This window comes from Crinia signifera, chromosome 8 (genome assembly GCF_055691185.1).
Source record: "Crinia signifera chromosome 8, ASM5569118v1, whole genome shotgun sequence".
Taxonomy (NCBI): domain Eukaryota; kingdom Metazoa; phylum Chordata; class Amphibia; order Anura; family Myobatrachidae; genus Crinia; species Crinia signifera.
Genome location: NC_139224.1, coordinates 28,592,823 through 28,620,208, shown reverse-complemented (window position 1 = coordinate 28,620,208; position 27,386 = coordinate 28,592,823). Strand labels below are relative to the sequence as shown.

Below are 27,386 nucleotides of genomic sequence, written 5' to 3'. Positions count from 1 at the left end.
GTGATGTGTGTGTGAACTTCCCTGTTACAATAACATGTGTCACATACACACACACAATGCATGTACATGGTGACGTGTAATATGGGTAGTACACACACACACACACACACACACACACTGTATGTTCATGGTGACATGTGTGAGCTGGCCGGTAGCACACACACACTGTATGTACATAGTGATGTGTGTGAGCTGCCGGTAGTGTACACACACACACACACACACAGTATGTAAATTATGCAGTGACGTGTATCTGGCCTGGTAGAATAACATGTCATACCAACACTATGTACATGATGTGGTGATGATGGCCAGGAACTATAACATGTTTTGCACACACACATACACTTACGCACTGTTTGCACATGGTGATGTGTGTGAGCTGGGTAGTATACAACACACACACACTCACTCTGTATGTATATGGTGACATGTGTGAGCTGGTCGAGTGCAATAACATGTGTCACGCGCACACACATACTGTATGTACATAGTGACACGTGTGAGCTGGCCGGTAGTATATACACACACTGTATGTACATAGTGACATGTGTGTGAGCTGGCCGCTAACACACACATATGTACATGGTGATGTGTGTGAGCTGGCTGGTAGTATACACACACACACACACTGTATGTACATGGTGACATGTGTGAGCTGGCCGGTAGTATACACACACTGTATGTACATGGTGACATGTGTGTGAGCTGTCTGGTAGTACCACACACACTGTATGTACATGGTGACATGTGTGAGCTGGCCGGTAGTATACACACACGCTCTGTATGTACATGGTGACATGTGTGTGAGCTGGCCAGTAGTGTACATGCAATGTATGTACATGGTGACGTGTGTGAGCTGGCCGGTAGTATACACACACGCACTGTATGTACATGCTGACGTGTGTGAGCTGGCCGGTAGTATACACACACGCACTGTATGTACATGCTGACGTGTGTGAGCTGGCCGGTAGTATACACACAAGCACTGTATGTACATGGTGACATGTGTGTGTGAGCTGGCTGGTAGTATAAACACACACATTGTATGTACATGGTGACGTGTGTGAGCTGGCTGGTAGTATCCACACACGCTCTGTATGTACATGGTGACGTGTGTGAGCTGGCCAGTAGTATACACGCACTGTATGTACACGGTGACGTGTGTGAGCTGGCCGGTAGGATACACGCACTGTATGTACACGGTGACATGTGTGTGAGCTGGCCGGTAGTATACACGCTCTGTATGTACATGTGAGCTGGCCGGTAGTATACACACTCTGTATGTACACGGTGACGTGTGTGAGCTGGCCGGTAGTATACACGCACTGTATGTACAAGGTGACATGTGTGTGAGCTGGCCGGTAGTATACACACACGCTCTGTATGTACACGGTGACGTGTGTGAGCTGGCCGGTAGTATACACGCACTGGCTGTATGTACACGGTGACATGTGTGTGAGCTGGCCGGTAGTATACACACACGCTCTGTATGTACATGGTGACATGTGTGTGAGCTGGCCGGTAGTATACACACACGCTCTGTATGTACATGGTGACATGTGTGTGAGCTGGCCAGTAGTATACACGCACTGTATGTACACGGTGACATGTGTGTGAGCTGGCCGGTAGTATACACGCACTGGCTGTATGTACACGGTGACATGTGTGTGAGCTGGCCGGTAGTATACACGCACTGGCTGTATGTACACGGTGACATGTGTGTGAGCTGGCCGGTAGTATACACGCACTGTATGTACATGGTGACATGTGTGTGAGCTGGCCGGTAGTATACACGCACTGTATGTACACGGTGACATGTGTGTGAGCTGGCCGGTAGTATACACGCACTGGCTGTATGTACACGGTGACATGTGTGTGCGCCGGCCGGTAGTATACACACACGCTCTGTATGTACATGGTGACATGTGTGTGAGCTGGCCAGTAGTATACACGCTCTGTATGTACACGGTGACGTGTGTGAGCTGGCCGATAGTATACACGCACTGTATGTACACGGTGACATGTGTGTGAGCTGGCCGGTAGTATACACACACGCTCTGTATGTACATGGTGACATGTGTGTGAGCTGGCCGGTAGTATACACGCACTGTATGTACACGGTGACATGTGTGTGAGCTGGCCGGTAGTATACACACACGCACTGTATGTACACGGTGACATGTGTGTGAGCTGGCCGGTAGTATACACGCACTGTATGTACACGGTGACATGTGTGTGAGCTGTCAGCTGGTCTCGCAGATACCTCCTCCTCCTCCCATGTGTGTGTGCGGGAAGTTCCTGTCAGGGGAGGGCGGGGGCTGGGAGGGACGAGCCGGGTAAAGGAAGACCTGTAATTCCGCTCTGGCCTCCGGAATCCCCGGCAGGGTCACTCGGGGGATATTGGGCGCCGTGATGACGCGCTGTGGCCCCCTGGGGGCCGAGAGCCTGACCTAACATCCGGGACTGCGCGGGTAACTGAGGGCAGGTGGGGTGGTGGTGGAGGAGGGGGGTCACTTTATGTCGCCCGCACAGGCAGTAGCGTCGTACACACGTGTGTCACCCCTTAGAGGGCGGCACAGGCGGGCACCCCATGCCCCTCCCGCTCACCACTTTCTTCTTACATTGTAGCGGAAAGAATGTCTGAGCGGCCGGAGGATGACGTCAGAGCCGGGGAGCAGCGCAGAGCGGGGGCCCGGCGGCGGCAGCAGCAGCAGCAAGGGGACAGCAGGACGATGGCGGCCCTGCCCAGCCCGGGGGCCATGCTGGGGCAGTCCTGGGTCAGCTGGCTGGACGCCGCCAGGCTGCACGGGGGTGACGGTAAGTGTGGGTGGCCGGGGGATGCAGGGGAGGAGGACACCCGGGGCTCCTGACTAATGCTCAACCCTATCTCTCACACAGAGCCGGAGGAAACTTCCAAGGAGAGTGACCAGAAGAGAGAAGCCATGAGACTCAGCAGGGAAGGTGAGTGAGGGCTGCCAGCCACCTGTGCTGCTGCTGCTCAGGCAGGGATATCCTTAACACATGCAGTGCTCAGCTCATGTAAGAAATCCTGCCTGCTACTGAATGGTAAACTACTGTCCAATCAGAGGTGGTGGAGCTAGCATGTGACCCTTGGCAGAACACCTTGTGCACTTACTGGTGTGGGGAAGGATGATCATACATACATACATACATACATACATACATACATGTCCCATGACACCACATTGGTTTGTTGGGAGATACTGCCACAGCGATGGTATTTCTGCAGTGCCATGGTTTACAGATTGCGTATTTTATTGTGTGTATTACTGTACGATGTCTAATTTTTCCCTCTGCGGCAGTGGCTTAATGACTGGTTCTATCATAAGTCCTCACTTTATGACACATTTTGTTCTATTACTACAAAGGCAATACTTTATAATGGTTGGGGGGATAGTTCAGTTCTTGGTAACATGCCACGTACATTCTCCGTGATTTACGTTCGACCAATAGTGATAATTATGTATCACTATCAGGTGCACAGGGAAATTTGGTGATGATGTTGACTTCTGGTTCCGAAAGCACTTGGTAGACTTTGCCTGGAATTTCTCTTTTTAGAGGTGAATCCAATCAGCCGCTGAATTAAGCATGTGTATTTGTCAGTCCGGGGCAATGGTTCAGTTCTGCGTGTAAAGCCCCTTACACACTATACAGTCCCCGCCAACACCCGCTGTGTTTGCCAATGACGGCAGAGGGGCATCAGCAAGTGCAAACACATTTGCCTATGCCGGCGGGAAAGAGATCGACAGCGGGGGGGAGGAAGTGTCCCATACTGCAACATGGCCATTATTAAGAGGACTTGCCTAGTCGGAACATGCAGGATGAGGGAGGGAAGTGCACATTGCTAACGATATTGTGTACACACTAGAAGATATAGCAAAATATATCTTTACCATATTCTCTAGTGTGTATTGAGATTCATCTCCACAGCCTAATGCTGGGTACACACTGGAGCAATTCCCGTGGCCACCAATATAATTAAGTATTTTGGCGTTGCCTTGTGAGAACAATATAGGGCATACACACTGACCGATATCGGGCAGTTACGTCAGCCGCAGTCCCTGACAAGATTGTCAGATTGAGCTGCATGTACAGACGATAGGGTCGTCAACAAACCGTTGCCACACGCATCGTTGATGCCATTGACCACACACTGGATGACATGTACGTGATATCCTTAACGGTATCGTTAAGTAAATATCGCCCAGTGAGCCAGCTAGGAACAATTTGCAGAACATGCACCTGTTTGGGTTTAATGCGTAGGGAAACCCATAGAGTCCAACATTTAACGCAGAATCTATGGTCACCGTACAGAGAGAATGCAGAATAATTGAATTGCTCTGGTCATTAAACTTGGACCTTTTCTGCACAGTAAACAATGTGGCTAATAGAACACGCGCCATAGAATCTAGTTTCCTGTACACTCCGCAAATATCATTAAGGACCCGCTGGTAAACACTGAACGATATCGTTCAGTGACATCACTGTGACCCCTGTGGAACATGCAGTCACTGATATCGTCCGATTTGACTGCATCTTAAGGCGATATGGGGTTGTTGTTAATGATCCAGGGGAGCGTGTATCGTTAATGATTATAATGGGTACACCCTGAACAATGTTATCGTTAATTATATAATTTTTATGCATATTGTTAACGAAAATTGTATAGTGTGTACCCACCACAAGGGGGAACTCACTTTTGAGCCATGTGCCATCTCAATGTTTAGCCCTGTACACATGCTTAGATTTTTGATGTTAGATTCGATTTTCTATTAGATCTGCCATTAGATCATCCCATTCGATTTGGCATTAGATCTGTACTTTTGCATTCGATTCGATTTCACAATTTAGGCACGTTGTACACATTCGATTTACTGGATCAAATTCGAGATTTCCTTGGCTGCACAGTAGATTTTTCTATTCGATTTTGAGAAAACAGGAGCGCGCATCGAATCAAATGCAGATTGAAAGTGTCCTAAAAACCATTTGATGTGGATTCGATTTTGCTTCTATAAGCAAAATCGAATTGAAAACAGGGAAAAATCTAAGCGTGTGTACACAGCTTTTGTCCGCACACACATCTTATGCCTGTACACACCAGAACAATGCAGGTTGTGAGCAGATTGTAAGGCGATCTTACGATCGGCTCACGATCTGTTGGAGCTCACGATCTGAATCCGATCTCGACCTGTACCCAGCTGAATGGTTGTTTTCAGATCCTACCTGCTGCAGGTAGGATCTGTGAAATGACCAAACAACCCACGAGGCCGCGCATCAGATCGGAATCTGATATGAAATGGGCCAAAACATTCCCAATGTACATACAATCAGTCGAGGGAATAATTTACCAGATTGGCAAACAAAGTCTTCCTGGCAGCAGGGCCTTTTTGGTCCATTAAACCTGAACAGACCATCTTAATATGTTTGTATAGCTGTTTTAGCTGTAGTTGAATGGCTGTTACTCATCCTAAGCAAATGCTTTCCCTGCATTGGGGGGGGGGGGGGGGTGGGTATGCAATTATCCATAATTCAAATCCTAGCATCACTGACCAGGGTTAGTCAATTAAATAGCCTTTTTCCTTTACTCAAAATTGAATTGGAGTCCCACTGATTCCTCATAAACTGCAGAATCAAATATATTTTTTTCTGCGCACAAACCAGATTTAGATGTGTTTTCTCTATTCACACAAATGGGGCAATCCCTGCCACCCCTTATACGGCCTACACACATGCCGATATTGAGGCATTTTGTAAGCGATTTTGCTTAGTTTGGCAAAGTCGCTTAGAAAATGCCCTCACATCGGTGTGTGTGTGTGTGTGTGGGGGCTATATCGGCAGCAATGCGCGTCCCCGCGCGTCTTTATCGCTGCTCGCTTAGCACACAGAGCTGACAGCTCGCTCTGTGTGTGGGCTGTCAGCTCTGTGTGCTATGCGATAGCGGCGCAGCACAGCCCGACCTAGCATAGCTAGGTCACCCTACACACATCGCTATGTGTGTAGGGCCCATTAGTCTCCCACTTGTCAATGTGATTTGTTTAATTATGTGCTTCAGAGACCCGGGAGTTTTGTGGCTTATGGTGGTCCGTGCCACTCACAGCCAGTCTACAGTCCCATACACGCTAGTCGATTAGCTCCGGGAGAGTTATTGTTAACAATATCATCGGAACTCTTGAGTGAACGATATAGCGCACACACACTGCTACCAGCATGCTTTGTTGACAATCTAATCAACATTGTGCACGCAGCACAGACAATGGATATGGGGGGGGGGGTGTTATTGAGGGTACATAGTAGATTATCTGAACGATATATAGTCAATGATTACTTAAAGTGGCATGAAGACTTAAATTGCTTTTGAAAAACCGCTTCCTTTTTTTTCTTTAATTGGATTGTCGTGTTTAGGGCATATTTTTTTTAAACACATCTATGCTAATAAAAAGCGAATGGTAAAGCCATAAATATGGTACAATACATTATCACAGGAGAATTTCAGATAAAACTAGAGACCTAAATTAAGAATAAATTAGACTATGTATAAACTCGTACTATATGTATAGTACAAAACGTACCAAACAAAGTCACAGTAGTCTCGATTGGGGCAGTTATCATAGGTCAATAAAGAATCCTAATTAAACACCTAAAAAACCAACAGATTTTACAGAGAAAATATATATATTTTGTCATCTTTTAAACAAACTTATTCTGTTTCAGTAGTGTTCCCCTTAGTACCCAAGCGGTGGATCATTTTGGATTACCTGCGATATACATTACCTGTTTGTGGTGCAAAGTTTCGCCTAGCAGAAACCAAGTCCGCGCAGGAGATTTGTACTTGCACAGGCTAAAAAGGTGAAATTAATGGTCACATATATATACAGGAGCAATGACCAATCCGAAAAATTACAGCAAGCTGCATTTCCTCCCATTCAAATCAGTCAGTCTCCTGTCATTATCTATGTTGTTTAGTTCTAGAAGTGTTGCCGTTCCTCCTCTTGCTTCTTCACCTAGAAAAGAAAAAAATTCAGGTGCACACTTTAAACACAGATTCAATTGTTTTCTTGATGCCCACTGGGGCTATTCAGTTGTCACACTCATTTGGGACGCAAGCCCCTTATGCATATCTATTTGCACCAGTTTTTAGCTTCACAAACAAGGCTGCGAGCGAAAATGTCTCCCCAGCTTCCTGCACCTCCCCCTAGATCGGCGGTACAATTGAATTGCTTCATTAGGCACAATCTAGTGGCATGCGGGGCGAACAATTGAATCCGTCACTAAGAACAATACTAATCAGAACATTTATAATACACTGCAATTTAACATAAAGTAAATTGAGGTTCACCTACATTTTTTGCTAAAAAATTTGGGCCCCCTCAGGCAACCCAACTTTTCCAAGGTATCACACGAATAAGAAGTAACAATTTACGTGTTAGAAAGTGTAACGGTAATAAGATGTAGCAGCTGAGATCTGGAAGTGTTACATAGGTGAGAAGTGGTAATTAAGATGTTACAGTGTTACATAAATATAAAGCAATTTAGTTACTAAAAGGATTACATTATAGCCCTGTTCACACTAGGCAAGACTTTAAAAGATAAAGCTCAGAAGGGCTCTTCTGATCGATATCTCAACAAAATAAATGTGTGCACTCAATATCGTTAACGGCACCTTCCACCCCCTCCTCATTGGCTGAGAATGCAGGTCAATTTTGGCTATATAGCGCATGTTAGGTGGGTTCTAGTGATGTCACTCAACAATATCTTTTAGCAATATGGTTTGGTGTGTGCAATCAATGTCATTTGTCCCGATGCAGCCAGACCCTACTCCTTAACTCAGTCTTCATACTGCCCTATTATATAAACTTATCCAGGACTTACCATTCATTGTGTCTATTCCGATATGTAGCCTTCACATGCAAGAGTCCCACCACCCCTCATATATGATTTAACTACAGACCAGTAACTGCAGAAATGATAGGGACGGGGCTGTTGTAGAACAATGAATAAATAACTAGCTTTCGAAAATGGTTTCCACACCTATGGCCTAAGGGAGTACCCAAATTTTCAGGATATGGCAAAGGACATTCATTAGTCTGCAGATTTCAGTTGATATTGCTTTTTTTTTTATTTTAGGCTGGCTACACCTAAAGACTATATTTCCGACCAGCCAATTATGTCCTTTGCTCCTGTACTTTAACAAATTTTTACACCAAGCAGCCATTGGCATATATTCAATGCCGTGGGCGAGCGGTGACTGCGAGCAGGACTTTTTGCTCGCAGTCACCGCTCACCCTGTCAGTATTCAACTGACACCCCTCATTCGCAAATTCCCCCTCGCTCAAAAAACGGAATTTGCGAATGTGCCTCCAAAAGCTGCGAGAGCCGAGGCTAATTACAGCGAGTTTGCTGCACTAGCCGCGGCTCTCGCAGTTTAGGGGAATCCTCGCAGTTCTGTGACTGCGAGGATTCCCCCGGAACGTTGCATAGTGCGAGCGGCCGGCGCGGGGGTTAAACTGCGAGGATCACTGGTTTTCTGTGATCCTCGCAGTTTAACCCCCTCGCCGGCCGCTCGCACCGGCATTGAATACTCACCAATGACTCCCAAACCCCAGAAAAATGTGTAGCAATGAAGCAATTTAAATAAATTAGATTTATTTGACAATTTTTGTCCATTTTCCAGCTTCTGGGGGCAAATAGTTTGTTTTTTGCTCCTGTATAGTACCAGATTTTAAGGTTAACTAGATCATTTTTAGGTGTATGGCCACCTTTGGAGATCAAGGGGCAATTTAACGAGCGATAGTCTTATGACTCGTCACCAATGAAAAATAGTGTTCCAGTCAATCTGCTCCCAACTGTTGTGTGTATGAAAAAAAAATGAATAAAATATGGGACCAATAAGAAATTAAATGGTTATCAGACATCTAGGCGCTAAACAAAGTGTCGCAACTCTGTCATTCACCCGATAAACCTTAAAAAATAAAGCAAATCAGCGCAGCAACATACTCAGAACTAATATTTTATTTTGCCCACAGTGTTTTGTCAATTCTCATGGTCTTTGTGATACTTTTGTTGGTAACTTACATCAACTAAAGTCTTCAATTGGTCTTATGTGCTTGGTTTAATCATGTATATAATGTGTAAAACCTTTCTAAAGCGTGTTGTTGTTGTTGGTTTTTTTTATTTGTTTTTTTTTTTTATTGTGCCAATTGACACTCAACATTGCTTTGCCTATTTTCTTCTCATGTAGCCTGGGTGTGGGTTTCGGTCACCTAGTTTGTTACTTTCATACATTCTGGTTTTGTTTTTGTTTTTTTTCAATACTGATACTTAAACTTTCTCTTTCTTATTTTGCACTTGTGCGGTTTGGTTTCTAAGAGACTTCTCTCCGTTAAGCAGCCTTAAATATTAATTTGGTTTTGAAAGCATTAAAGGACCGCAGTGGCTTCAGAATTGTTTAATTACATGTATAAGTTCTGTTGACGTTGGAATATGATGATCTTGAGGAAAAAAAATGTTTTGGCGTTTAGAAAGAGAATTGGTTTGTTTGGATACGGAGTTCTGTCCAAGACTTTAGGTTGATATTATGGGGTCTATTCAATGCTGTGGGTGAACGGTGACAGCGAGCAGGGCTTCCTGCTCGCTGTCACCGCTCACCCTGTCAGTATTCAACTCACCCCCCTCATACGCCAATTCCCCCTCGCTCCGTTTTTTGAGCGATACAAGTAATAATATTGGCTAGGCATTCCAAAGGTGCCCTACACCTGTCTGCACAGGGAATACCTTGCCTTCACTTTTGTGATTTATATTCTATAACACTATAGCTATACCCTGTGTGGTCTAATTTATCCAGTATAGTTGGAACTGTCAGGTGTAACAACACAAGTGGGGCCATCAATCAAAACCAAGAACGCAATATAAAAACATTTACCAGCCTTGCCTTATCTGTCCTACCTTACCTGTCCAGCAGGGTTTTTTCCTATCTCTGACCATGGGTTTTTAATGACCCCCATACACTTATAAGATTTTTCCGATTTTACCCGATTCTGAAGGAACTGGTGGGGAAATCTGACAAAATCGCAGGTGTTTGACATCCCATTTGATCCGATGTGCTTCCCCATGTGCATCGGATTGGATCCGGAGGTCGGACCTGCTCTCACGTCTTGCACTACAGAACATGCAAAAGGACCTCATGCAATGTATATCATGCGATCCTACCACCTGGGAAGGTCCTGGGCGGCTAAGGGGGATTGGATCGCCAGACACAGTTGCGACTTCTCGCAGTAGTGTTTGGGTAACTTAAGCGTTGTAGTTAAGCTCTGCCCTAACATTATTTATAGAGATATGAGCAAGACTACATCACTTAAAGGGCCTACACACGTGGCGATTAGGGATGCCAATCCCGGGGCGTTTTTTCAATCCCGGGAATAGGGATTGAAAAATGCTCAATCCCGGGATTTACATCTCTAAGCAGTTTAGGCAAAAAAAACATGCAAAAAAGAAGCCCAGTCCCCCCCGCTCCAAACATTAATTTACTTACACGGGCGGGCGGCCGGGAACAGGGCAGACATTCTGCAGACAGGAGCGGGTGGCAGCAGCAGCAGCAGAGCCGCCCGGATGGCAGGCGGCCGACGCTGCAAACAGTTACAGGTCAGGACTCAATGGTGAGTGATGACTCTGGAGCGGATATGGGCGGTGCGGCCTGCGCAGCGTGATGGTCAGAGGTCACGCTGCGCAGGTCAGACTGCCCATACCCGCTGCAGGCTTTGGATCAGGAACTCCTGGGCAGTGTCTGAGCACTCGCTCAGACGCTGCCCAGCATTAGATATGCGCATCCAATCCCGGGATTCAAATCAAGGCATTTTTTAGGCCAAATCCTGGGATCCCGCCGATCCCGGGATTGGCCACCCTAGTGGCGATGTTGCAGAGCGATCTAAGTGTACAGCGATGTAAGAATTGTGTGCTGAGCGATGAGAATACTGGCGATCTGACTAGATTTATCAAGGATCGGCCAGTGATAGTGAGGCACGGAGCGGTGTATGGTCAGATTGCTTAGAAAATGACACAAAATCGCTACTTGTGTAGGCCCCATGAGATAGTCAGAATCCAGGGCTAGTGGTAATAAAATCTTGTGAGGTCCACATGCAGGAAAATTTATTTTCCTGCTTTTTAAACCAGGGGAGCAAGGGAAATTGAAGGTCGGTGCAAGGGCAATTTCACACGAACGATGGTTATATTACAGCATGTGATAGCGAGAAGACCACAGACCTTACATGGACTTACTCCTTGGTGCTGCCTTCTTACATCACAGCTCCCCCGCCGCAGTGAGGCTGATCGTTCGCAGAAATGGTCCTTATTTTGCCGAGTATTGGGTTGTATAGGGCACGTTATCTCCCCAAACATTTATCTGTGATCACCTTCCCTTCTTGGGTGAAATATGTGGAGTTGAGAATAGAAAGTGTGGCGAGCGGACACGGATACCTGTGAAGCCCGCGAGGGGACACGGATACCTGTGAAGCCCGCGAGGGGACACGGATACCTGTGAAGGTATCCGCGGGGCTCGCTACGCTTCGGGCTCGGTGGCTCGCTACGCTCGCCACACTTTCTATTCTCAACTCCACGCCGACGTGGATAGTGGGGGTATGAAAAGGTCATAGGGCGCGTACCGCCGCCCCTCGCGGGCTCGCTGCTCTCGCCACGCTTCGGGTTGGCGTTGATAGTGGCGGTGGTACAGTGTGAAAAATGACATTTGAGGTGCATTTTACTCATGTCCATAATTTGTGAAAAATGACATCGCATCAGATCGATTTTATAAAAAATGCATAAAAACAAGGGGAAATCGCATCGCATGCCACTACATATGGCATGCGATGGCATGCGATGGGAGCCGTGAAAGTACACAAGTACCAGTGTTGCTACTAGATGTATGTATTTCAGATTATTTTCTTTGTCCCAGCCTTGTCTTTTATGGAAGAATCCAGAACCCAGAGTCTTTTTTGTTTCTTTTTCTTAATTGGTCCCTTCATTGACTCACAAATTTGACAGATACTTGAGTTCGTTACTCGAGTGTATTACCTGCGTATTGTCCTAAGTCTTGACATTTTATGGGGCATTCAATTCTCTTCAGCTTTGGGGAGGAGTGCCTGGAGCTATTCAATTGCATGTGCTGTAAACCCATAGTCTCAGTACCTGGCATTGTGTCCCAACATCAGTTGGGCATTACTTTTGTGCCAGGTATATGTTTTGGCCACTGTAATGTTCTGTTTTACCCTGTTCTGTCTTACTTTTTGCCTTTATACACAGCAGTGGGCTACTTGCAGCACTATATAAATAATAATATATGACCAAAGTGGGTTTACACAGAGCAGGGAATTGAATAGCTCATTTCCGGAGCTTTATAAACTGAGAGTGAATTGAATCTCCCCCTTTGTCACGTCAGTATTTCCGTGAAGCAGTCTGTAAGGGAGCCGGCGTATTATCCGAATGAAGCTTATGAATGCAGTAGAACTTAGGTGGAGCGATTCTGAGATATAGCAGTAAGGCCAGTATTGGTAAATCAGGCGTGGAGCAAGTCTCAGACGAGTCTCTCCAACATATTTAACAGGCAATGCTTCCTTTTTATTGAGAAATCATGAAAATGAAGTCACCTGTTTCCCATCTATATCCCAATTCAATCGACATGTTATTGCTCTCACTTTGGGGTGATTCAGGTTGGTTTGCAAAGAAAACTCTTTAATGGACAAAATGATGTGCACTGCAGGTGGGGCAGATGTAACAGTATGCAGACAGTTACATTTGGGTGGGGTGTATTTAAACTGAATTCTAAATTTCAGTGTAAAAATAAAGCAGCCAGTATTTACCCTGCACAGAAACAATAAAACTCCCCCCAAATGTAACTACATCAGCCACTGCCCGGCCCTGCCCCCAGCAACCCAGCTGTGTGCCATGTGACGTTAGCAAGGTCGCGCCGCACACATCTGGGGGAAGGAGGCAGGGCTGAAGCTGAGCTCTGCGCTCATCTCAGCGTCGCTGCCAGGCACTAAGCAGCACAGACCGTGGCAATTCCAATAATTTTTCATGTTTGCCAGTCTAGGCACCGGAGCATAGCTCAGAAAATTCTCAAGACTACCACTGAAGGGGTTAAAGAAAGAGCCTGCTTTTGCATTCCAACCTGAATCACCCCTTTTGTATGCTATAGCCACACATACAGGAAGCTGCAGGTAGACCCAGTATTAGCATGCGATCGGAAGATGACCGTTGAGGGCCCAAGTGTGGATTAATCTGCCAGATGCACAAAGAGGCCCTACTGCCAATCTGGCTTTATGCTGGCCATGTACAGGCTAATCCGACCACTTGGCCCAGCATTAGACAACATGAATTATTCTGATTACCGCCCGCACGTGGTGAAATCTGAAATTGTTCCCAGTGCTTTGGATTACTGACTGCATGGTGTGTAGGCAGCATCAGCATCTTCCTCTCATGCTTGTTTCTTAGGTATAGAATTTCCCAGCACAGTCAGCCAGGTTAATTGCCTTCTCTTTCTTTTTAATTTATTTATTTTTTCTAACTTGGTGAGATCTTGTTAAAGATTCTTTCCCATTATACTGCAGTGTTGTGCAGTTCCCTGTGCCGCGTGCCTCACCAGTGTCACCAGTCCAGTCTAATAACTAGACTGCGTGTATGACGGTATTCTGTGCACCTTACAGTCCATAATATAAATCCCTGCTGAACAGACAAGACAAAGCAAATGCAAACGCAGTAACCGATTTTATATTATTTTGCACCCAAATATCTTTCTGCTATTGTGGCAGTCAGCACAAAGCCAAGAAATCAGGCCACACTCCGGCCAGATCTTCAGCTAATTGCTTCTTTATTATAAGCCGAGTTAATGCGTAGTTTGGTGACTTCAATAAGCTGGAGAATCTGCTCTCGTAGCCCCCAGCATAATGTCAAAGTCTTTATTCCTTCTCCATTCGGATTGCTCCACTGTGGTCTATGACACTGTCTCATGCAATTATTGCTCAGCAGCCTGATGCGTGGAACTGAGGATGTGTTCCCTGGGACTGCCGTGAGAGACGTACTTTTTAGTGTCAATATTAAAGCAGATCATTATTTGCTCAGTGTTATGCAGCTGGGGCTTGGGTAATAAAAAACAACATTTCAATCACTTATTTTTCAGTGTTTAACAGAACGGATCACTCGTATACTTTTTCAATCTCTGGTCTGGAGTTGCATGTGCCTTCCAGTGTAAACCTGTTTCAGCATTGTATATATTGATCGTTGGTACCCAAATGATTCATTGATACAGATGAGTTTATATGCGCAGGGTTTGGCTGCATATGATTTAGAAATGATAAAAGGCCTTAAATACATGTGAAAGTCCAATTTTCATCACATAATAGAAGATGTTTTTCCAGCCTCATTGCAAGTGATTACCTAAAGAAGTCTATGTATTGAAAAATATCTTATCCCACAATTATTTTACTGAATTCTGATTAGCTCCCAAACAAATACACGTATGCCTGCTCAAATGTGAGTCTCGTAAAGCAGCAATTACTTGAAAATCTTAGTAGGTATTATATGTTAGTTTTATGTGACTACCATGGCAACCACAGTCTCATGGCGTAATTACTTTTTGGAGCTCGGTCTGCTCATTGACGTTTTTCCTTCTTGTCCCCCACATGCTACAAAATTGTACTGAAAATAGCTTTTTTCCTGTAAATCTAGCTTCTGCATTTTGTCCTCAATTGTGCTATATTTATTTTCCTTTTACACGTTCTGCTCATGAAAAGTACAAATCAGTGGCCGTTTTGACATTCCTTTTGTAGTATTCTAAAAATTTGAATTCACTTTTAAAAATCTTAGGACACGGTGCAGCCTAATTAGCATGCATTAATGGGCGCATCCTGTGAAATACTGTCGTCTGTAATGGCAAAAGTCCATTTAAAGTAGTACACAAAATATTTTTTTTAAATATCTGGCACAATGTATGTGTATGTAGTCTAGAATACTCCTAATATACAACCATAAAATAAATATCCAGGCAGCATAAAAAGAATATATTTAATTTAGAAATTATTTTTACAAACAACATTAGATTCATTCAAAGACCAATCTTAATTATTGATTTAATAGCCACACTATATAGATCTAGCCGAATGTTCACAGCGCATATAGGAGTTGATTCTGGATTAATGGACAAAACCATGCTGCACTGCAGGTGAGGCTGATGTAACATGTGCAGAGAGAGAGTTAGATTTGGGGGAGTTATTTTATTTCTGTGCAGGGTAAAAACTGTCTGCTTTATTTTTACACAGCGATTTAGATTTCAGTTTGAACACACCCCACCCAAATGTAACTCTCTCTGCACCTGTTGCATCAGCCACTCCTGCAGTTCATATGGTTTTGTCCATTAACCCCTTCCCGCCGCAGCCTGTTTTTGCCTTCCTGACAGAGCCCTTTTTTTCAAATCTGACAGGTATCACTTAAGTGGGGATAACTTTTTTTTGCTTTTACTTATCCCAGTGATTTTGAGATTGTTTTCTCGTGACACATTGTACTTCAAGTTAGTGGTAAATTTGGGTCGATACAGTCTGTGTTTTTTTGTGAAAAATACCAAAATGTCGTAAAAAAATGGAAAATTTTGCAATTTTCAAAATGTTAAATTTTCTGCTTGTGAGACAAATAATCATACCACTCAAAATAGTTATTAACTAACATAGACCATATGTCTACTTTATGTTGCCATCATTATTTCAACCTCCTTTTAATTTTTTTGGACACTAGGAGGCTTAAAATATGAATAGCAAATTCTCAAATTTTCAAGAAAATTTCAAACACTGATTTTTTTAGGGACCAGTTCAGTTCTGATGTGACTTTGAGGGACTTGTATGTGAGACACCCCCATAAATGATGCCATTTCAAAAACTGCACCCCTCACAGTATTCAAAACAGCATTTTGGAAGTTTGTTAACCCTTTAGGTGTTTCACAGGAATTAAAACAAAGTGTAGGTGAAATTTCAAAATTTCATTTTTTTTGCAGATTTGCAATTTTAATACATTTTTCTAAGGAACACAGTAGATTTTACTAGAGAAATGTGACTAAAAATTGATTCCCCCAATTCTTTTGTTTTCATAAATATCCTATATGTGGCCCTAGTGTGCACGTTGACCAAACCACAGGCTTCATAATAGAAGGAGCACCTACTTGATTTTGGAGCCTCCTTTTTATGAGATTATTTTTTAGGCACCATGTAGGTTTCTAGGCACCATAAGATGCTAAAAGTTAGGAACCCCCCCACAAGTGACCCCATTTTGCAAACTACACCCCTCAGGGAATTCATCTAGGGGTATAGTGTACATTTAAAACCCCCAGGGGTTTCACCAATTTTGATACAACTGGGCAGTGAAAATGAAAAATTAAATTTTTTACACAAAAATGCAGTTCTGGCTCAAAATTTTTCATTTTCATAAGGTATGAAGGAGACAAAGCACCCCAAAATCTGTGCCCCAATTTCTCCCGAGTACGGCAATGCCTCAAATGTGACCAAAAAATACCAGTTGGGTGCATGGCAGGACTCAGAAGGGAAGGAGTGATTTTTAGATTTTGCGGCTCAGATTCTGGTGGAATGAATGGTGGGTGCTATGTGGCATTAGCAAGACCCCCGAAGCACGGTGAAATGATGAACCTAATAATCCATAGATGTGTGGTATATTTTAAAACACTCCTTTATACATAGGCCGGGTTTGTCGGGGCAAGTGTCACACTGGAAAATAGTTTGCTTTCTTATTCCCTTTTTATAGCAAACTTTGCACCTTTTTTGTGTCCTGCCCTTTTTTCCAGTGGAGGGGATTTCATCAGGAAAATGCTGCCCTGGTACAATACGGGGGCCAGTACTAGAAGTACTGGGGCCCTCTGCCTGCTGGTTCCCAAATATTAGGCTCTTTATGACTTCCTCTTGAAAGTGCATAAATGTCCCCCTCTGGCTGGTAGAACGGAATAGCACGTAAGCGTTATACAGTGCCATCTGGATGATATACACGGCCAGCTTCTTGTACCAGATTTTTGTTTTCCGCAGGGCACTGTACGGCTTCAGTACCTGATCTGAAAGATCCACTCCGCCCATGTACTTATTGTAATCCAGGATACAATTAGGTTTTGAGGTGTGGGTACTGGTACCTCGTACAGGGACGGAGGTGGTACTGTCTCCGTGAATTGTTGTCAGTATAAGGACATCCCTCTTGTCCTTATATTTGACCAACAACATATTTTCGGTGGATTGTGCCCTGCTTTCACCCCTTCTCATTACTTGGGCAATGTGCGTTTTTGGGAGGCCTCTTTGGTTCTTGCGCACAGTACCGCAAGCTGCTGTACCTCTTGAACCAAGGGCCTTAAACAGGGGGATGCTAGTGTAAAAGTTATCCACATAGAGGTGATAACCTTTATCCAGGAAGGGGTGCACTAAATCCCAGACAATTTTTCCACTAACACCTACGAGGGAGGGGGGGCATTCTGGCGGTTCAATTCTTGAATCCTTCCCTTCATATACCCTAAACCTGTGAGTGTACCCTGAGGTGCTTTCACACAGCTTATACATTTTTATGCCATACCTTGCCCTCTTATTGGGAAGGTACTGGCGGAATTTAACCCTTCCTTTAAAATGTATAAGGGACTCGTCTATGCAAATGAATTTATCTGGGATGTACATCTCTTCAAATTTGGCACTGAAATGATCAATGACCGGCCTGACTTTGAATAGCCGGTCAAAGGTGGGATCATCTCTGGGTGGGCACTGTGCATTATCGTTGTAATGCAAAAATTTAAGGATTAACTCAAAACGAGTCCGGGTCATGGCCATACGGTAAAGTGGGGTGCTGTACAGAACATCTGTACTCCAATATTGCCTAATTTCTGGCTTTTTTACTATGCCCATATGAAACACCAGACCCCAAAACGTCATCATCTCTACTGCATCTACAGGGGTCCACCTAGCAAATGATGACGTGGGGTTTTGAGCAATAAACTGCTGGGCATATAAATTAGTTTGGTCCACCATTAAATTTATAAAATCATCAGAGAAAAATAATTTGAAAAAGTCAATTTCTCTGAGACCTGTGGAATCAAATTGGATTCCTGGGATGGCCAAAAACTCAGGAACCTGGGGCTCAAAATTGTCTGGTGGTGGGGTCCATACGAGATCAATTATTGGGGGGGGTCTCAGCTGCTCTACGGGGGCTTCTTTGAGGGGGTCCCTCATCACTAGAGGAGGAAGAGGAGCTTAAGATTAATCCTTCAAATTCCCCGCTTGCCTCACTGGCTGTGTCAGTCAGAGGCAAGCATGGCATATGCCTCCTCCGCTGAATACATTCTTCTGGATGACTGGGATGACATTTGGGATGCCATTTTTATTTTTGTGTTTCTGGTAGTGAAATGTTTCAACACGTGTATAGTGTAGGGGGGGTACAAACTTTATTTCAACACGGGGGGTATGTAGTGTGTATGTAGTGCAGAAAAAAAAAATACTTTATACAGGAATTTGATCCCAATAAAAAAAAAAAAAGGTCCTGCGCCAAAAATTGAGCACAGATGTTGGTCAGTAATGTCCGTCACTGAACAGCGCTCAAAGGCAACAGGAATTTGATCCAAAAAAAAAAAAAATAGATCAACCCTGTGCCGAAAAAGCTGATCAGTGATGTACGTCACTGATCAGCGCACAGTGGCCACAGGACACCCACAAAATCAGTGTGTGTAAAAAAAAAAAATTAAAAAAAGACCCCACAGCACCCTCAAAAAAAAAAAAAAGGTGATCAGTGATGCGACACTGATTACTAGTGAGGGGCAGCAGGTGCACAACCTTTGGTGCAACTGGCAGCAACTGACAGGTATATATAAAAAAAAAAAAACCCTGCACCCCCAAAAAGTTGCTGATCAGCACAGATATACTGATCAGCACAAAAGGGGGGGTAGCAGACACAAAATATAGCACTCTCTATCACTCTCTGTCACTATCTCTCTCTATCTATCACTATCTATCACTCTATGACACTGCAGCAGCAGCACTGACAGTTATATATATAAAAAAAAAACCCTGCACCCCCAAAAAGGGGGGGTAGCAGACACAAAATATAGCACTCTCTATCACTCTCTGTCACTATCTCTCTCTATCTCTCACTATCTATCACTCTATGACACTGTAGCAGCAGCACTGACAGTTATATATATATTAAAAAAAAACTGCACCCCCAAAAAGGGGGGGTAGCAGACACAAAATATAGCACTCTCTATCACTATCTCTCTATCTCTCACTATCTATCACTATCTATCACTCTATGACACTGCAGCAGCAGCACTGACAGTTATATATATATAAAAAAAAAACCTGCACCCCCAAAAAGGGGGGGTAGCAGACACAAAATATAGCACACTCTGTCACTATCTCTCTCTATCTCTCTATCTATAACTCTATCACACTGCAGCAGCAGCAGGAAGTCACAAGAAGTCAGATCCAGGAAGCATCCAGCACGCTACAAGCAGTGATCAGGTGATCAGGTAAGTATTTTGCAAGGATCAGGTCAGTATATCACGGCAAATAGGTACGGTGACCGCACTGCACGCAATTCCAGACCGGAATGGCGTCTGCAGTGCAGTCACCGTTAGTTTAAATCACCCTCCATGGCTGTGATTGGTCCGTCGGTCCGGCGAACCAATCACGGCCTTTGGGGGCGAGTGGGGTGAGGTGGGGTGACACCAGTGTCACCCTTACACCCCGTGGTGATTGGTGCTGTACTTTACAGCACCAATCACCACCGATCCCTGTGTCACCGGCGAACGTTATTCGCCGGTACACAGAAAACGCTGTAATTGGCTGTTCACATTTGAACAGCCAATCACAGCGATCGCCGACGGGGGGGGAGGCATCGCCACCCCCCCCTGGGCATGCAGGGACATGTCTGCTGTCAGGGACAGCAGACATGTTTAAACTGTCACCGCGTCTATAGACGCGGTGACAGTTAAATGGCATGACGTACATTTATGCCATGTGTCGGGAAGTACATCCCGGCCATGACGTAAATGTACGTCAAATGTCGGGAAGGGGTTAAAGTAGTTTGCTTTTGCAGACCAACCAAAAGTAGAGTAGATGTCAGTCTGCTGATAATTAAACAGCACAGTCCCTTTAAAGGTGCTTTTAAGAAATCTTATTGCCGAAGATGCTATACTCGACCTCCATTTTCCAAAAGTATAATGTCTTACCGCATAAATGTGAATAAGCAAGTCCTCTAGATCACAGGTAGAAATCTCCTAGCCGGCCCGGCTTTGTGGATAGTGATCCTTGCGCTTGCCATACTGAGAGGAGAAGTCCTGTCTGCTGGTAGGACAGGTGCAGCTTACCCGTAGATGACCGTAGTGAAGCAGAGGTGGGAGATCTCTGGATGTGGCTGCAGTGTTGCACCTTTCAGTTGTAACGTTGCTCCTTTCAGATTTTTTAGTGCGACTGCAATGTCGCACTCCCCGGTTGCAGTATCGCAATTGTAAAATGTCCTCAGTGGGATCATTAAAGATTTTTTTTTTTTTTTTTATTAAATACTTTTTATAGTCCAAGGAAAGTGTTTGGTTTCATGCATTTTCACCTATTTTCCCAGCTGATATGTGTAAACAATCGCTCATTGAAGAACGATTAACAGTCACCGGAGGCAAAGAGCAGAGAACGGCACACGTACTGTAAGTTCCTGCATTGCCAAACCACAAACACTTGGCATTTACAAGTGACCTATTTATCATCCTACAGTCTTCAGCATATTCAGCTCAGGGGTCTATAACTCGCTACTAACTGGGGATAGGATGTAATGACCACAAGTCGTTCCTTTTGCTGTTTCCTGCAAAAAGTAAGGTTTTCATAAAACCATTTCAATAGCAGCAACTTTGTTTGTTTTACAGTATTTTCATCCTTAAAACTCAACACCGCTGAGAAATCAATAACTTTACCCGACCCATTTACTACTCGACGAAATTCAGAGGTTCAAGATGTATTTTGTATTCTGAATACTTTTGTTACCACTTTTGGCTCATTTGCACCAGGCTCTAAGCGGTTTCCAAGGGTAGCCAATCAGAGATCATCTCCAATGTTCGCACCAGAACAGAGTATATAAAAAAAGGAGCCTTGTTGGATGCAATGTAATGAGGACAGAGCTGCATGTGACCAGCAACATCCTGATGTGAGCATTGCAATGAAAGCAGCTGGAAGCCAGATTGAGCGATATATATAATAAAAGGAGCAGGTTCTCCTAACAGCACAGAGCACAGCAGGAGATAAGTGATGTATTAGTGAGGGCAAGGGTGCATGTGACAGGGCCCATGACATTGTGTGAGGATTGGAGACAGCAGGCAGCCAGAGAATGAGGGTTATCAGTGGGAAAAGTAAAGTCCAGAGCAGCACAGAGGATATCAGGAGTTGGTGCTGCATGTGCCTGGTGCAAGGAAGCTACAGATTTATAGTGGAAGTAGGATAAGGTCCAAAAAGCGCTGATTAGTTATATGAAAATACTGATTATTTTATTTGCAGGTTTACAGTAAATAGTCTGAGCCGTCAATGCTGCCTTTTATTTCAGCTTTAACATTTCTAGTTTTTATTTAGATTTGCTTATCTGCAGCAGCGGATGTCCAATTATAGCCACCGCCGTCTTACACGACGGCAACGGATCTGCTGACATGCACTAAATCGGGAATCCCTCCAAATGTGTAGTCTCCACTCCTTCATATTCATGATCATATCTCACTCCTTAAAACACCATCGCATCTTAGCTTTCACGCTCAAATTAAGATCTAAACCGCGCACGTAGTTAACGGCTCATATCCTACCATGGAAACTGTTAAATATACTGTACAACAGCAGCCAAACAGGTTTTTACTTAAATTTTTCCTTAATGGATTGATAACACAATATTAAAATTCCACAACTGGACTTTCCCTCCAAACATTGTATATTTAGATGTTTAAGCATTTTAATATTTTTTTATTTAGCATTTTTCTCCCAACAGGACTCAAAGTGCTCTTATAACCCAAAGTAAGTTTATAAGGAAGAGAACTTATCGTATTAGGGCTGCATTTTATTAGGACCTAAAGGGAAACGTGTAAGCGAAGGTCTCTCAATCTGTGTGAGAAATCAAGGTCCATAGTTGGACCTAAATGCTCGACCCCCAGACAAATTCAGAGAGGTTTTCGGTCCTGCTAATAGTTCTTAATCTACAGATCACAGTAATGGAGTGGAGTATAATCGTTCCCTAGTCTAGTTCCTGACTAGGGAACAATTATATTCCCAGGCACCCAATACCGAAGGGAGATCCAGGTTTGCTGCAAGAGCCTGGGGAGTTCTACCCCTTTCTTGGATAATATGTGGTCAAGTCCATCGGTATTTGAGGGTTTGTGTCAAGAACCAAATTTATTGGTTGTCTAGCCACGTCTTTTTAGACTTCTAAGGTCCGAGACCAGATCATAGGTGTGGCCACTTTAATGTTTACTAGACAGAATAAGTAATTAAAGAAACAAAAATACATTTCAAAACAATGAATATATTTTGCTTTATACCACTTTTTCTTTTTCTGCATTAATGTTTAATTTATGTATCAGAAACCTTAATCGGGTGTGTTTTGAATGCTTTCTAGAGCCACATTATACAATATTTTTACGAATTTGCCAAAAACAACCATTCGCTAGCGACATTCCTTGTCGTCTGTACATGCAGCTCAATCGGCGGATGTGACTAACAACGCCATGTTGCTAAAAGCAGAAAAACACACGTGAAAAGCAGGCATTAAACATTTTAAACAAAAAATATTTTTTTTTTAGTACAGTATGCTATTTTTAATGGAGTCCACGGCGCCATGCTAGTGTTGGTCATGATTATTATTATTTTTTTGGCCTTAAACTCCATCTGGTTTTGCCTTGTAAATGAATGTCGCTTTACGTTTACACCACTGTGGGGTATATTCAATTGATGGTGGATCCGGATAGTGGATCTGGCTGCTGATTGATGCTCACACAGCCAGCGCTGGGACCGGGTGAGTGCCGCAGTGGGAGCCGGGACTGGGCAGTGTGAGCTGCTCTCACCTGGCCTAGCGGCGGGACAGGTGGGTACGGGAGGGTGCTGGTGGCAGTGGACAGGAGAAAGGTGCCGTGTAAACTACTGCTTCTCACCCGACCTCAATCCGCCATCATGTTTGAGATTGCCGGAAACATGGCCAAAACCTTTCGGCTTTGGCTATGTATCCGTCAAAAGCAGGTGGATTAGCGGCTATTCTGTCAATCCCGCTGGTTATCGGCACGTCGGAATATTTCAACCTGCCGGGAAAAAAAACATCTAGCATTGAATAGACCAGAACCCCTTCCCATCTATTCGTGTCGAAAATTGCCGTCTTTTTCGGCAAGACGGAAGTTTCGTCATCAATTGAATATACCCCCGTATCTAGACAGAAATATGTAGCTGGAAAGCCTGCAGTTTGTATGTGTGGGAGGCGGTTAAAAGGTCTACAGTGTCGATTTGAGTATTTCACCATTCCACCACACCCCCCCCCCCCCCCACCCCCCCCCCCCCTCTTATTTTTTTTGGGGGGGGCGACTTTTTCATACTTCATACCATACACAGGGACTATAATTGGGAACGGTAAAGTGTGCCGAGTGAGGCATCCGGTCCAAATCATGGCGAGCTACACTAATTGGGGGTCCGACTTATTGTCTGTCTACCTAGACTCTGTAGACTTTACAATCCCCACCCTATGTGCGACTTCCTGCAATACCTCAAGCTTGAATACAGGATTGCTACTTGCAGTGAGTTTTTTTTCCCTTATTCTAAAGGTACAATTACGAAGGTGGGAGTGCTGTTGAAGGTGGGATATTGCCCGTAGCAACCAACCAGATTCTGTCTATTATCTTCTAGACGGTGCAAAATAAACAAGTAGAATTTCTTCAATAGAACTCCAATCTTAGTAAGTTTACTCCTTATGGGCATTTTCTAAGCGATCTCATTAGATAGTTTAGACAATGCCCCAACATCGCTCTGTATGTGTGTGTAGGGGCCATAGGGATGTGCAGCCCCGCACGTCCATATCGGCCCAGCGAATAACATCCAGCGTGCTGGATAAATCTACTTAATCGCCGGTCAGGGCCAGTGTTCTCACTGACGAACACTGTCCCTGACAGATCGCTCAGCATACATCACTGTGTGCTGAGCAATCTAGCACATCTCCATGTGTGTAGGCCATACTGTAGGTCTCAAACACATGACTTAGCTCTTGTCTATGGTTATAGCTGAATAAGCAGTCTGAGCCATGCTAATGCCACCACTCCTTATATTTGGCTGTGTAGCAAGAACCATACATTCATAGTGCAGAGAACATATTAAAGTGAAAACTGTTTAAACCTCCCCTCACAGTGTTGTGCTGTAAGCAGAGATGTTAGGGGGGCTGTCACTTTGCAGTGGTAGAACACTGCCCGACTCCCCCGTGCACTGTTCTGGGGCCATATGGAAGCAGATTGATGCTATTGTTTGTCCTTTTTCGCTCGGAGCGTTGCCCTTTGTAGGTAGTGAATGAGGACCTGTGCTTCTCTCACTCTGGGAATGCCTAAACCTTCCCTTCCCCCCCATTTCAGGGTGCTGAGAGAGTGCGTGAGATTTGCAGCTGTTGCACATGTAGGTCAAAGTGGGTGTTCCTGCAGCTTCGTGTATCTCTTACCTGACACTGTATAACAGCAGTCTTCTTCCAGATCGATTGCTCCTATTAGTCCTAATGCAAAACAAACCTATTCCGCTGTTCATACTAGGTAGCTGTCACTTCAAATGGCTTATACATTGTAATATAAATATATAATATCCCCGGGTGGGTGATAGCAGTCGGCTTTCAGTGGCTATAAAGGCACTAGATATCCGTTCTGTCATGGAAACAAGTGACATCTCTACTTGCCAAGTGTATTTTGAAGGAATATTACTCACTGTGCTGCAGTAGAGGGGCATTCTGGCACAATTTGATGGGCACCTCCCCTCCCCTCCCTCCCTCTCCTTTATTCTTAGTTCTGAGATTTGGAATATTGAATCCACTGATGAATCTTTGTTGATGTGCACTTACCCATAGATTATGACCAAGTGTGCTGGAATCTATTGGTTTCCCTGCATGTTCTGGGAAGGACCCCCCCACCCCACCCCCCTGTGTTTGCCATTGGATTCCATGTTTTTCATGCATGTTCTATATATTTGTAATTCTCCTGCATACTGCACAGGGATAAATAGAGGTAGCACATGTCGCACTGTCCCAGTACCGCCAGTATTCCGGTCGTTGTGAGAAATCTGTGTTGACTTTGTCAGCGGTGTGGACCGTTGTGGCTGGCTGCATAGGTAAATATTGGTTGTGCGGGTACTGCTATTAGTAGGTGACCTGGGCATGCTGTGATTGACACTACAGTTTTAACAAGCTCCATTTTCCTGAAGACGCTACCTCCTTAATAAGGTATACACACACAACGGCTGGTAACGTGGTCTATGCACAATTGTAACAGTTAACCAACATGATCATTTTGGATCTTTCGGCCATTGCATTGTAATGTGTGTGGGCAGTCATATGCATTGGATTTTAACCTGTTATAATGGAAATTGACATTGTCTGATGATCGCCACCTGCATTGGAAGTCTCATTTATCCTGACTACCAAGTCCTATGTAATTCTGCAACTGATATATCTGTTAGCCGAGGACAGGTATGACAATGATTCAGTCTTTTCGGGATTTAATAAAAAAGGTTTTGAACCCAAGCTGTCTTAAGGGCTGTACACAAGGGCTGCAGGATGGGCAGTTTTGCTTAGTCAAAATCTCCCAGTCACTGACTGAGGTAAGCCGGCCGCTATCCCCAGCAGCAGCCCATGTGTACAGCCTAATAGATACTGCAGCGTCTAGACCTGGGGTAGCAAACTCCAGTCCTCGAGAGCTACTAACAGTTAATGTTTTCCAGATCTCCTCACAGAATCACAAGTGAAGTAATTAGCTCCACCTGGGGATCTTTTAAAATGTGTCAATGAGTAATTTTGTGCCGACAGGTGGCATTTCATTCCCTACATCCACTACGAAGTGGAGGGAGAATACAATAGTGTGCCCAAAGCATGGCGAGTGTTGAGGTACACTTAGACCATGGGTCCTCAAACTGCGGCCCTCCAGATGTTGTGAAACTACAAATCCCAGCATGCCTTGCCACAGTTTTAACACTCCCTTTTAGCAAAACTGTGGCAAGGCATGCTGGGATTTGTAGTTTCACAACATCTGGAGGGCCGCAGTTTGAGGACCCATGACTTAGACTATGTCCATACAGACCTATGTCAACATAGACACCCAAAAATAAAGAGACTCCTGTCGACCTTTTGACCCTGTCAACCAATAGAGGTCAAACATATGACTGTAGACCTAGACATTATAGATCTAATATACCATAACACTAAACTGAAGAATGGTCTGCACCCTATGCCTGTGTGATAACACCTTTACTCTACCAAAGCCACATATTACAATGGACGATTGACCTAAAAGAAATAACTGCTGATATGTTTCCCTACCTCGACAGCCGTTTCACAGTATATTTTCATTTGATATGCAGCAGAGTGCAGAGGTGTGCATACACACTGGGTGATTTAAAATCTGTGGGCTGAAAATCGCTAAGTGCATACACAGGGGGTTTTCCCAGGGTGAACGGCGTTCCATACCAGCAGATGAGCAGTAGCAGCCGGCGATGATGCGGGAGCGCACATCGGCACTCCTCGCCGGGCATATACACTAGGCGGCCATTGAGCTGAATGTAGCTCGAATGGTAAAAGTGGCTTACTTCCAGCTCAAGATTGGCAAACGTGTATGGACCTTTATGATGTACACATTGTGATTTTGCTTGCGATCTGATTTGGATCTGTACTATATAGTCTTACCTGCACAGTTTATTTTACTATTTGAATTACACTAAACGGGAGCACGTATCGGGATCCAATCAGCATTGAGTGAGGATGAAAATCTATCGATTTTTATTTTGACTAGTCAAAATCGAACATAAAATCTCAGTTTGTACACAGTTTAAGCTATTCAGACAATAGGATGCCTGTCTTGTATTTCCCAAAGAATAATTTCTCAGCCCAGTGGTTCCCAAACGTTTTTGAATCGTGACGTCCTAGAGCAGGGATGGGGAAATTTCGGCCATCCTGTTGTTGTTGAACTACACATCCCAGCATGCCTAGCTACAGTTTTGCTATTTCGCCAATCCTAAAACTGTTGCAGGGCATGCTGGGATGCATAGTTCAACAGCTGGAGGGCCGTCTGTTCCCCATCCTGTCCTAGACTCACCAGACTTTTTTTTTTT

General features: G+C 44.3%; 1 protein-coding gene across 3 annotated transcripts in view; it reads left to right on the top strand.

Moving 5' to 3' along the window:
* The window catches only part of ATXN7 (ataxin 7), a 95,439-nt gene that overhangs the window by 26,456 nt on the left and 41,597 nt on the right, over positions 1-27,386 (top strand). For 2 of the 3 annotated variants that reach the window (XM_083156045.1, XM_083156046.1), the window contains exons 3-4: positions 2,632-2,820; positions 2,902-2,964. In XM_083156045.1, coding sequence (XP_083012171.1) covers positions 2,640-2,820; positions 2,902-2,964 — 244 coding nt within the window. In that variant the 5' untranslated portion in view covers positions 2,632-2,639. Of the gene's footprint in view, positions 1-2,311; positions 2,475-2,631; positions 2,821-2,901; positions 2,965-27,386 lie in introns of those variants that run through there. The other variant, XM_083156044.1, reaches the window with a different exon arrangement.